This window comes from Apostichopus japonicus, chromosome 21, assembly GCF_037975245.1.
Source record: "Apostichopus japonicus isolate 1M-3 chromosome 21, ASM3797524v1, whole genome shotgun sequence".
Classification (NCBI taxonomy): Eukaryota; Metazoa; Echinodermata; class Holothuroidea; order Aspidochirotida; family Stichopodidae; genus Apostichopus; species Apostichopus japonicus.
This window is the reverse complement of record NC_092581.1, coordinates 10,915,407-10,929,294: the sequence shown is the minus strand read 5'-3', so window position 1 is coordinate 10,929,294 and position 13,888 is coordinate 10,915,407. Positions and strand designations below refer to the sequence as shown.

At 36.2% G+C, this 13,888-nt stretch overlaps 1 protein-coding gene across 1 annotated transcript; it reads right to left on the bottom strand.

Moving 5' to 3' along the window:
• Positions 1-172: 172 nt before the first annotated feature.
• Positions 173-13,739, bottom strand: LOC139962862 (AFG1-like ATPase). Its single transcript, XM_071963247.1, has 11 exons — positions 13,572-13,739; positions 11,798-11,955; positions 11,444-11,606; positions 10,456-10,586; positions 9,477-9,635; positions 9,057-9,105; positions 8,168-8,266; positions 6,052-6,152; positions 5,216-5,356; positions 4,069-4,185; positions 173-2,956 (listed from the first exon to the last, which is right to left on the bottom strand). Exons 1-11 carry the CDS (start codon positions 13,684-13,686, stop codon positions 2,837-2,839), a joined length of 1,353 nt encoding a protein of 450 aa, XP_071819348.1. The 5' UTR covers positions 13,687-13,739; the 3' UTR covers positions 173-2,836.
• Between the last annotated feature and the right edge of the window lie 149 nt (positions 13,740-13,888).

The window sequence follows — 13,888 nt, the reverse complement described above, 5'->3', positions numbered from 1 at the left end:
TTTTGATAACGTTTTTAATCGACTCAAAACTGGGGCTCAGGGGTTGGCACACTATCCGATCTGCAACCGTGGAGATCCAACTATGGGGGAGCGGGGGGTGGTTGGGGTATTAAGCATTGATCAGCAACAGAGAAATTTGCTAATTTATCGAAAAGACAACTCAGACGGATGCTGATTTTGCCAAAGATTAAAATTATTGTATCTTCTTTCATGTAAATATATATGTAACACACTATTCCACATTAAAAATGTTCAACGACGTTGGTTTGCGCATGCGTTGCATGTTATAATAACCAGCTATCGATTCCAAAGACATGATCTTTTTTTATCATGAATCCGAACAGTCTTCCAAAGAGTTAACACAGCCACTTTGTGCCTTATGAAGCGGGTCTTTCCTTTGTTGACCGTCCCATAAATTACTAGGTCATATAAGTGTTACTATAAGACCTAAGCTCATATAAAATATAATATACGTGTTACTATAAGACCTAAGCTCATATATAATATACGTGTTACAATAAGACCTAAGCTCATATTAAATATTAGTGTTACTATAAGACCTAAGCTCATTTATAAAATACGTGTCATCTTCAGAATTTGTATATTTTGTTGTACTGAATAATGGCATTTAATGTCGGAAACATTCCACTCCTATATATATATATTTATCTACATCACTCTATTATATATATATATATATATATATATATATATATATATATATATATATATATATATATATATATAGATATATATATATATAGATATATATATATACATTCTTCCGGCTTTTGTAAAAAGTGATAAACTCTGCTAGCTCAATAAATTCTTGACGCTAATATTGCAGCCGCATGTAGCCTATAGCACCAACGTGCCACTTACTAACAGCCAATCAAATGAACAGCTAGTCGAACTGACAAGCGTCACAGAGAGAAGTCAATACTGTTTAATTACAAGAAGATATATGACTAAGGGTGTGAACTGAGAAACTATTATCACAGTTTAGGCTGCATTGAGCGGATATATCTATTAGAAGACACTCCTTTCGGATATATCATATATTTCATATGGATAGTTTCTAATTGGCTGACTGACATTCAAAAATAATGAATATTCATGTTTGCCACTAAACGAATCACAAAAGAATTGGATTAATGATAATTCAGCCCAAAAAAAAAAAGAAAAAAAGAAATCGAGGTGAATTGAGTTTGGTGACCTATAACTCTTGATTGTTCTGTGTGTGTGTGCACCTACCGGCTGTATATTATGTCAACATTTTATCACAAAATTATCACACGGAATTAAATAGCACTTGCTTGATTATTATCTCTTATCTCACGAGTTTGAGCCTTTTATAGAATTAAAAATAAGCAAGAAAAAGACGGATAGAAGGCAAATGAAATGTACTCGGATCTCATTGCACCTTAATGTAAATAAATTATTTCACACAATATATGTAGAATAAAGACTGAAATTGTCAATAAACAGAATAGAACTATATACAAACTTGAATTTCTTTCATTCTGTTGTTGTTGTTTATTTCTCCCTTTTTATTTTATGAGCTTCTGTAATTGATGAGGCCTTTTTTGTGTGTGTCCAGCCTACAGACAGGAAATTAGAAGTTCTTGCTTTGAGCTTTGGGATAGGAAGGAACAGCTGTTACAAGTTGTGAGTTATTTGAGTACTGGTATCATCCGACCAAGGTTTATACTGCTTAAGGTTCAACGATGGATGGTGGAGGGGGAGGGGGGGGGGCGTGAGTAGCCCATGGGCAAGATGAAGACGATCTTGCTTTCAGCCTGTGTGGGGAAGGTAGTAACACCCTTTTTCCAGTTGTATTCGTTCTAATACAGGGGTCACTGGACCAACCTATTTATTGGTTATGCTGTGTTGGGGAGGTAGGGGAGAGGGGATGTAGGGGGAGGACTGTGACTTATGTATTTAAGTATGGACATCTGTAGTACAATGGGGAATGGGGAATATGGCAATCAGAGCTAAAGTGCACACATCACTGGCACATTGTCCCGAAACCATTGTTCTTTACACTTTCCACACCAAACCATGGAATATTTCAGTCCAACATCCTAAGAAAAGTCTGCTGATAACCAAATAGAAAGAGAGTCACTTCTATGTTACCAAAAGGGGCAATTTTATGTGTATTCTCAAAACCTGAGGTGGGGAGGTGTGGGGGAGGGGGAGGATTCATGCCTCTTGTACCCTTCAGCTCCAGCACCTGGTTTTACTTTTCCTATAAGGGCATATCCAATATCAAGAATGTTGTCATTTTGCAACAGTCCCCCCTTCCCCCTCCTCCCAAGGAAAAAAATAGGTAAAGACAAGGTATATTTTGTTTGGAAGTTTCTTGTAATAACTTTTCACATGAAGTATATCATATATATATTTTCTCTGATATACAGAATAAAAGCCGGTATGAGTTACAAAATCAATGCTAAAACAATCGCTAGCCCAAAAGTGGTAACTGTTGTTCACACTATGCAACTCTAATTATATTTTCCCACAGGCAGCATAAAGAGCAATAAATATAACTTTAGTGTCACATCCCAAGTAACATATATCACCACTACACCTTCCAATGTAGCTGCCACATTTGGCTGAGAGACAATACTCATGCAAAATGGTTCACAAGGTCCACAAAGGGATAATGGCATAGATAAGTGAGCCGTTATGAAGAACCAGCCAGCAATTGCTCACAGATCTCTTCTTGGCCCTCATCGTCTACAGGATCTTGAGCAATGCTACGTGACATTGAGCAATCCCAGCATTCATAGCACACAAGACTTCAATAAAGATCAAAGCTAAGCATCAAAGCTAATCATCAGAGAGCTCGCTTTGACTCTTTCCAGTATTCCTTGGTCTGCATTTCATTCAGTCTTGACAAAGTTCTTTTGAATGCAAAAATTTCTTCTTCACCGGTGAAGAGGCTGACTTGAGGACCCTGCAGGTGAGGAAGATTGAATTAATATCAATGGACAGAAATGCAGCCAGGCCTGAATACGGGGGTGGGGAAGGAGCTGGCTTGGGGTTTACATCCTCCTTCAACCGCCCCCCCCCCAAAAAAAAAATAAAAGTAGTTATTTAGCAGAACCTTGTAAGTGAATGTGAATATAGAACTGATTTATAGCTAGAATGTATAATTTTACATCCAAGATGTTACCCAGTGTGCAATAATCAGTGATGAAGACTAAGCTGTTGATACCTGCTGTATACCTACAGTCCATAACGTAATGTAGGCTGTTGATACCTGTTGTATACCTGCAGTACATAATGTATTGTTTGTCCTAAGCTGTTCATACCTGCTGTATACCTACAAGTACATAATGTAATGTATATACTAAGCTGTTCATACCTGTTGTATACCTACAGTACATAATGTAATAATGTTTATCCTAAGCTGTTCATACCTGCTGTATACTATACACACAGTACATAATGTATTGTTTATCCTAAGCTGTCCATACCTGTTGTATACCTACAAGTACATAATGTAATGTATATACTAAGCTGTTCATACCTGTTGTATACCTACAGTACATAATGTAATAATGTTTATCCTAAGCTGTTCATACCTGCTGTATACTATACACACAGTACATAATGTATTGTTTATCCTAAGCTGTCCATACCTATTGTATACCTACAGTACATAATTTAATGTTTATCCTATGCTGTTTATACCTGCTGTATACCTACCGTATATAATGTAATGTTTATCCTAAGCTGTTCATACCTGCTGTATACTAAACCTACAGTACATAATGTAATGTTTATCCTAAGCTGTCCATACCTGTTGTATACCTACAGTACATAATGTAATGTTTATCCTAAGCTGTTCATACCTGTTGTGTACCTACAATACATAATGTAATGTTTATCCTAAGCTGTTCATACCTGTTGTGTACCTACAGTACATAATGTAATGTTTATCCTATGCTGTTTATACCTGCTGTATACCTACAGTATATAATGTAATGTTTATCCTAAGCTGTTCATTCCTGCTGTATTCCTACAGTCCATAATGTAATAATGTTTGTCCTAAGCTGTTCATACCTGCTGTATACCTAGATCATCCAGTAACACCATGTTGTCATCCACATCTTGCTGTGTCAAGTCACCTGAGATGAACACTTCCTCCATTTGAACTGCAGCTTGTAATACTAACTTCACCTACAAAACAACAATAACAACAAACAATGCAAATTAATGTCATGCTCTTTTTCAAATTGATACTCTCTAACAGTTTCATTTTTGGTTTTAATTCTATGATTTGTTCATCTTCACAAATCAAGGCTGGAAGGTACAAAGAAAAAGATCCAGCAAATAGTTTTCCTCTTCTCTCCCAAAAAATACCAAAAAAAATGTTTCCCCCAAAATACCACTTACTGTATCTGTCACACACATACATGCACAATATGCAAAACCTATTTAAAATGTTCAAATTGCTTTCCCAAGCTTGCACACAGCACTTCTGCAGAGATCTCAATGAAACAACAAAAACTGTTAAAACAAAGCTCTTAATAGTTTCCTTCAAGTGAGCACAACAGATTCCTACACACCATGTAAAATCTTGGATCAAGTTGACTGAAACTGATACAACTAATCATATTGTCAAACATAGCAGTCTAGTGCAGAACTTCTCAATAGGTAGCCTATGGGCCAAATTCACACAGCAATATATAGCTCATTCCACTCAAGATCTTGCAATTTATCGGACAGACAGACCCTTAAGGCCTTAGGCTTGAGCACAATTCCCAGCCTAACCTGCATATTTTGATTCTGTCTGGCCTATCTGCTTCAGCAACTGTCTTTTCTCTGACCCTTGCAGAAATGTACTGAGATGAGTCAGGTCATCTTCATTTGCAAAGAATATGATCAAGAATTTTTTCATATTCATTGCCAATAACTCCAAAAGAGTTACGAATGTCATTTTCTCTAAACCTGTAAATCAGATATTTCTATGCTTTGGTGAAAAGTTGTTTGTATTTTGCACTTTATCTCTCATTAATAATGGTAAACCACTGAACTACTCTTTTATGGCAACACACAGCTGCCTAGACTTCAGAAGGAAAAAAAAACGTTTCCTTGACAACGAAAGTCTGCAGAGGCTCTGGTCCAATCAGAATCACACCGACCAATGGCTCTGTCATATCATGTAGCTTTCTATGATGGTTAGAGAAGACAATATGATTTCACTGACCTTTCGATCGTAGAATGTATCTATCATTGTGATGAATCTCCTGGCAGCTGTTTTCATGCTGAGTGACATCTGAGGAACTTGGTCGATGAAAACAATGTCAAACTCACGGCTTATGGCAAGATAATCCACTGCTCCTAAAGCCTAAGATAGACACACAAAAATAAATAACAATGATAATAATACATCAAGAGTGCTAACATTCTCTGATATGAAGCCGTGATGAATTTCACTGGCATATGCAAAGCATCTTGATGAAATTTGCTTTGAATTCTTTAGACCTCACAAGATTTGAAGTTGATATGTTTTGCACCAAAATTAAACTTGAAGCAAACAGGTGTATATCACAAAGAATCACACTGATGAATTTGTTTCACGGTTTTCTTCATAACTTCACATCCAACTTTTTTACTTCAATATTGGAGTGCATATATCAATATAATACACTATAAGCATTGCATTTATTGCTATAATGTTTGGATGCTCTTAGGAAAAGATAAATATTGCCGAACAGAACATTACCCTATCTGAGTACAACTACCACATCACACTAGTTTACTCAAATGGTACACACTGTGACAACTTCAACTAGTGATATCTCAAAAATACTTTGTAAGAATCGATGGCAAATGTCACCAAGGATGATGAGAATATGTTCCTACTTAATTAGTCAAAATTCAGGTAAAGGATACCCCCCCCCCCATTTGCACACACTATTGAAATCTACATTATCTCCCACTCAATCAAGTTTACCATAAGATTTCTTTCATGACAAATAAAAATCTGAAAACTGCTGATGCAATATAATTTCATAAGATTTTAAAACAAAGTAATCCCACCTGTTCACATAGATCAGAAAACGAAAACCTTGCAATTTGGCCGCAAGCCTTTGGAACTGTGAGATTTCTCCCGAGATGATTTAGCACCCTCTTGTCATTTTCTGAAATATAAAGAGTTCCTTGAAGGATTATTATAAACCGAACCATCATCAGTAGTGATATGTCTGATAAAACAGCAACCTTTATATAAATTGATTCATCATTATAATACGTCTGATAAAACAGCAAGCCTTTTCAACAAAGATATAAAAGAGATTTTACTGTTTTTATCATCATTATGAAGAAGCTGCAGAGTTGACCAAGTTATTAAATGACATTAGACTACTACTAACGTCTAGTATCTTTATACATTATTTGATTTATATTAAAAAGATAGAGAACTTGGCATTTGTGAAATGCTGTTCTCAATACCAAATTAATGTTTACAATGACAGTGGACCACAACACTGTTTCTCAATACCACAAAGTAAAATGACAGGGAATTGAATAATTTTCACCTCCTTTAAGCCCCACTGAATGGAATGGCAGCCCCTTCACACAACTTTTGACAAGCCACCCTTAACGCAACTTTTACATGGCCCCATGGACAGAACCTTGCAAACATAAGAAAGTTTGTTTTGAGACTTCCGTAGGGACAGATGCTCCAAAAATGTTAGTGATGTGATCATACTTTACATCCTCACCCAGTCAGCAAGTTTATGAAACCTGCAGAGTATTTCCCTGACAAATCATTGCAATGCATCAAATGACAACATAGGGACCCTCCCGTTTGTCTTTATCAGATAAACATTACTCAGTGAGTTAGTAATGAATGTTTCTGTTTGAATTTTGAAAATTCAGTTGTCATCAAACTTCTTTACAAGTATTAATCCTTGCATAGCAAAAGTAACTATTTTTCAAATATTGTCTTCGTTTTTTTGAAATTAATGACACTTGCCTCAGGTCCTAATGAAATGCATTGCTACAGAATTTTAGTAACAAATCAGATAAAAAACTTTGGGCAAAAATTAACAGAAAGAACTTCAGAGTCTGCCTATTTATTATAATTCTTGGATTCTTCTTTAAAGCAAAGAACATCCGGTATAAAAGAGAAAATGAGAAGAAGAGTGTTTCATGCTTCAACCAAAAATTTACCAGAAGAGCTAGAGAACATAGTTGAGACCAGAAAGAAACATGGCTAAATCTTCAGCATCGCAATTGGTTAACTAAATCTCTCCAAAGAGGAGATGATACGAAGGTCCCTTATTAAGCTTTGATAACGTGATGCTGATACTGAAGACAAGATAATTATTCTCAAAATTTAGAATTCTGGAGCAAGCAATCTCCTGTATTCATAAATGGTAATAAGAAGATGCATTTGTATGTAGCCAATCACCTGACATGCAACTACCAGTTTGACATCCATTGAAATTTCAGATGAGGCGCATGAAGTAATGTTTACATACCAAGAGTTAATACTGATGTAGCGGTGCATACATGAAAACTTTGGTAGAAACTTAGGTATGTATGTATACTACACATGCTAAAATTAAACTCGTCTTCTCAAAGCTATCTTCCACCCTTTTCTCTCCACACCTTTCTGTCTTTGTCCTTCTCCAGTTTATTCCCTACCCCTTCCCTTAATCCTCTCTTTGTCCCTACACTGTTTATCTCCTACCTCTCCTCTTCCCCTGATGGTTTCTTTCTTTGTTTCTTCTCTCCATCCCTTGTCTACTAATCCCCTTACATCTATCTTTTTGTGTTCACCATGCTCATTAACCTGTCTGTATTCTGTGCCTGTTTTTGTCCCTTCTGTTACTGTTACTTGTCATTCAGCCTTTGAAGAAGATCCTGCTAGGATCGAACGTCAGGCCAACCTACTTTTACACATTAAAATTAAACTACTTAGCACTTTGATCTTAGAAAAATTGTGTTAAACCTTGTAGCTAACAAATAAGAAGAAGAAAAAACTCCCTCCCTACATCCAACCACAGGAGCAGTTACAATCATGAATGAACACAATTACCTAACAGGACCCTTGTCATATGCCCGAAATAAATTATTATTGATAATGACTTCTTCTTTTTATCAATCATAACATTGTACACTTAATGAATATTTGTAGAATATACTTTACCTTTTCCTTCCATATGGATCATCTTATTGTAGACCTTTTCATACTCTGCTTGGGAATCTTCAGACTTCACAAAAAAGGTCTTTCCTCCCTTTGGTAAAGCTTTCAATGAATCAAAAAGATACAATAATAATAATAATAATGATAATAATAATAATAATAATACTAATAAATAAGAATTCAATAACACATTTCACAGTAACCTGTATATGACAGATAACAATAAGTAAATGCATCAACATTACTGCCAATTACACTAGTAGAGAATAATTGGCCCCTAGCGCTTCCATACAGGTTCTGTCAGCCCTTGCCTAAATCAGTCGGGAAAGTTTAGAAACTTGGCAATCCCACCTTTGACATCTTGTACATACCACTGCTGTAGTTTGTACGAGAGATCTATAAGATTACTAGACTTCATTAACTTGTTTCCTTCTTTAAAGAAGTGATCATAATTAAAAGGAATGTAATTTGATTGCTTTTACAGGAGACCATTCACTTCAAATATCACATTTCATTTGCTTTAATGAAGTAACAAGCAGTAAATGATCTGTAGATATTGTAGATATTATAAACCAAAGTAACAAATTATTGTAAGTCCGGAATAGAAATTGATTTGACTAATTGTGGGCAGCAAGACAGCCTGCAGTTACAAATTTTCTCAATGTTTAATGATACCATCATGGACACTAAGAAACTGGTTGGTCATGGGGAAATTTGTGTCACCAGGCTAAATTGAAATCCTCATTTTTCCTGTCCTATGCTTAAATGAGAATAAATTGTTCTTCAATCCAACGTTACCCATGCCTCCTCATTCACCCAGGTCGCTGAGACAGTACCCTTCTGAACCCTCCTGCCACCCCCTTCATCAGTCCAGGATGTGACCATAGCTTACCTGTCCTGTAGTCTATTCCAGAGTCCAACTGAATGACTTCACAATGATCCTATGATCAAAGAAAAGTGAAAAATAATATCAATCATTACAAAATAAAAAACAAAATAAAAATGTTACTTACAGCAATTACAGTGACACAAAAAAATGGCCGCCAAGTTTTGAAACGATTTCAACAGTCACCTCTTTTAGCATTTATGTGACAGTATTGAAATAATAATTTTTGTATAATTTTCATCATTAATTTGATGACATTCTCTGTATTCACAAGTTTTCACGGTAACATGATGTGAACCATGCTTTCTTCACATAATTTTGTAAGCATCTAGCGATGTTACTTTTGGCTTCACTATTGAGTCCCTTTAAGATTAAAAACTGAAAATTCAAACTGTTAACTGAGATGGATAATTTCTGAGATCAAACCTTCAATACTTGTATGAAGGGCAGGAAGTTACTTCTTTGTAGCCCATTTTTGTAGAGATCATCTGGAGGTCTATTTGAAGTTGCAAACACGACCACCCCTCGCTGAAACAGTTCCGTGAATAACCTTTTCAGGATCATGGCGTCTGCGATATCTGTCACCTGAAAAAACAGAAAACGCAAATGAAACAAGATCAGAAATGAAAATTGAAATGACTTGAAAGAGACTCAAACTCAACTATCACTGTTGGTCTATGTGATTGAGATAACTTTTATTAATTTCTTTACAAAACTACCAGAAATCAATAATTGAAGGATTATACAAAAGAGAAAGAATAAATTACTTTTATTTACAAGCTAAAACTACAATCATAAGTTGATCTGTACTCTAACAAAATGGTAAATTAATTTGCACTTCCCCGTCTACCATTTCACACAACGACGAACCATGAGTCCAAGTTTTCATAAATATGACTTCTATAACCATCTACTAAAATCAAATTCAATGCCCTCTTGCATATCTCTTTGAATCAATTTCATCGCCTCCTTTTCATCAAATAATTCTCTTATCAACCACAAGTTGACACCTCCAATTCCAAACCAGTTTTTTACAATACTAAAACCAAAGACAAGCTTTTCCCATGTTAGCCTCAGCTTATAACTGTCATTAACTACTTCCAACAACAGCTAAGTAAAATCTTATTCCATTCGGGAGATATCGCAAGTTCATTGTTCCTTCACGCACAAAGCTGAAGACTTAATCAAGTCTAGATATATGACATCATTGAGCCACATATTCTTCAACTGTGTTATGTTTTATTCTATTTATTACAATGTTTATTTTCTTCATGGAGATTGGTTTTGTAAATGCTGAATCTAACATATTGAAGCCCTTGACATTCATCTCATTATTGTAAGGCTTTCAGCAACAATCTAACTTGTATACAATCTCTTTTAGTGGATAAAATCCATTCACACAAACCTGAAATTCATCAAAGCATAAGAACCACGTGTCCTGGCTGATTTTCTGGGCCACAGGAGCAATGGGATCAAATGGATTGGATTTGTTGTGTCTTTGGTGCTTTGGAACAGTTTTCTTCACCTCATGGATTCCTGTTATGAAAAAGAAGCAAAAACATCCATAAAATCAAATAAGAATGGGTATTTCTTATTCCATGTTATAACAATTTGTAATCAATGATCATGTGTATCAAAAAAAAAAAAAAAATAACTGAACGTTTAGTAGTATAAATTTGACTAATTTCAAGAAGAAATAAAAACTCTCATATCTCAAAATTACTATTGAAAGACCTAAAAAATAAAGAAAGCACAAACTGAACCTTTTAGTGATAAAGATATTCTATTTGGTAGATATCACAGATTTAATTCTTTCGCACATAAGGATGAAGACTTGAGCAAGTCTAAATGTGACATCATCGAGCCACATGGGCTTCCATTCATTTATCTCTTTCTTTATTTATTAAATCTATTTGTTTCTGTAATGGAGATGGACTTTGCGAATGCTGACTCTTAAACACTGAAGCTCTTAAAGACCTAATGATAGAATTGGTTTCAGTGTCAATCTATTTTAATATTCCACCGTGAAAATGTGAAAAGAAAATTACAAAGAGATTATGTTAAAGGGTTTCGTATCCTAGTGTTACTAAGACATCACAGACTGACAAGAGGACAGCTCTCAGATGTGACTTTTAAACTAGGATATTTCTCAAACAGGGTAAGGAATCTTCTTAACTGTTTGGGGGAGTAGATCTTCCGATAGATCTTTGTTATATAAGCTAAAGACGAGGATTGGGTTTGTGTCCCCTTTAAACATTTGTTGAATCAAAATGCCCCTGAGACTATGAAAACCATACATCATTCAACTCATTACTTGATACACTTTAATATTATGCTGAATGAAATTTCAAACTGTATGAATTGTCAAGTTGATTCACATGTTAGAAACTTACTTGCGTGAACATCCAGCATGAATGAGTTGAAGTGAGTTCTTAGTTTCTTATCTCCATCTGCATTTTGATAAAACATGTCCATTAGCATTGTCTTCCCAGTCCCGACAGCGCCGTAAAGATAAACCCCTTTCGGTCCACCTTTCCGTTTCGTTCCACCAAAAACCTACAAAAACAATATATAAATGAAACAAAAATAACAAGTAAACTAAAAACAACAAATATATGAGACAATGCCACAAAACAATACAGGAATTTGTTGGAACTCCATTACCCTATGCTCCCAGCAAGCATGCATTACATAATATGGCTGGTACAGGTTTCTTTTTCTACTGTATTCTCTTATGAATTATATACCTTATCGAGGATGCTCGGTTCTCTTGGTTGGTATCCTTGCAGACGATCATGAAAGTGTTCAAGTTTTGCTACGACATCCTTTTGGTGAGGATCACTCCTTAGACCTTTTTCGATTATAGTGGATGCATAGGCATCAGAGAGGCTTGAAATGCTCCTCGCTGTAGAGATAAAAACCGTTTGGAAATTGTACTACTGTAGTTACTAACTTAAATGTCTAGATTATGAACATTTAACTTGTATAATAAACCAGGCATGGTTTGTACAGCAGCGACCAAAGCTGTGTGCCATTGGTTAACTGGTTGTGCGTTGAACAGTTGAGGTGAAGTTTACATAAAGATGTGGGGGAAACCTTTGAGTGACATAGTGAGTGTGCTGAGACTGGAGATATAGGCATGGTTAAAACAATGTGGGTGAGCTTTAATGTGCATTCAGGATGGAGCTGAAAACAGAAATACATCAGTGTTAATCCCCTATGATATATGAATATTAAGCGTGCTGCATGAGGATGGAGCTAGCGCTGTTACAACTGATCGCTGTTTTGAGAAATTGTTCATGACAGAAATCTCCATCACAAAGATCGTAACTGATGGTTGCGTTTGTGAATACATCCTGTAATTACTGTTACTGGAAAGAAAGAGGAAGTGGATTCACAATTAGAATTTGCATTTGAGAGACTCAGGATGACTTGACAGTTGACATACATAGGCCTACTGTAGTTAGGGACTTGAAGTGACAGAAGTTAGATAATCCGGGACTCAGGGCAAGACCTGCAGAATAAGGGACTCAATGTGGCTTGGACTCAGTCACACTGAGTATCTATGGTAGATTCTTAGTACTCTGAGTCTGACTGAACTCAAGCTAAGTAATTCAATTCAACAAACTTATTTCAGTCTCTTTCTATATTAATTTACAGTGTTTTTGTTGCGTATGATAAAATAGAGATTGGGAATGCAACAAGAAAGAAGCTCAATGGGGCAGCGACTCCAAACTCAGCATTATGGTACTCCATTACATTACTGGGAGTAATTATAGAATACAGGGCCACTCGATGATACTATCTGAGCATCCGGATGCGCGGATGCTCAGTTTTCCTAGTACTTCTGTGGTGGAATTTTAAAGGGCGTCGCACATGTACGGATGCCTTTTAAGAACGACACACTATTGATGTGGAATATCTTCGTACATACGGGACTTTCAGTATTGGAAATACGTGATGGTATATGTTGAAACTTTTCGAAAATTATTTAATTCCATTCCTAGTACTCCCGGGGTGGATCACGGATGCGGAGTCAAAATGAAATATGTGATGGTATATGTTGAAACTTTTCGAAAATTATCTAAGTCCTTTCCTAGTACTCCCGTGGTGGATGTGCGGATGCGGAGTCAAAATGAAATACGTGATGGAATTTTAGAGGGCGTCATACGTACACGTACGGACATGTACAGACACACCGCGCATCCGCGCATCCGGATGCTGGGAAGAGTTAATGAATGGCCCTGTATTCTATAATTGTACCCATTACTGTTTATTAAAATAGGCTAGGGCTAGATTAGGCTTAGTCATACGATTTATTCAGACATTGGGAGGACCCACAGACAGAACTAGTATTACAATGTACAGCCTATGTACAGTATAACTAGGCCTAAGCCTATACTGATGGTTCCGTAGCGCTATTGTTACTGAGGTATAACTTACAATGGCTAGGCCTAGGCTAGGCCTAAGTCTACTCCGTTACTGTAACAAACGTTAAATTAGCTAGTCAACCTTCTTTACCAAGAAAATAGGCTGCACCCGTTGTAGTGACTTGGTCATGTTTTCGAGCCCGTCTTCTCAATGACAGATGACAATGAAAACGTAGGAGGGCTTTGAGCCTAAGCTCTAGAGCCATTTGTTAGCCATTGATGTTATAGACGAATGTTTAGTATAATTGCACCTCTGTGGAAAAGCATAGCTTATATATTGACTGGAGACATGGTCACCCGTTCCAAGTGCTGTACTTAAAACTCAAGTTTTTCAATCCAGAGTGACACATTCGTGGACCGCGCCTACCAACTATAGTTAACCAATGACATCGCTCAATTAATAACTAC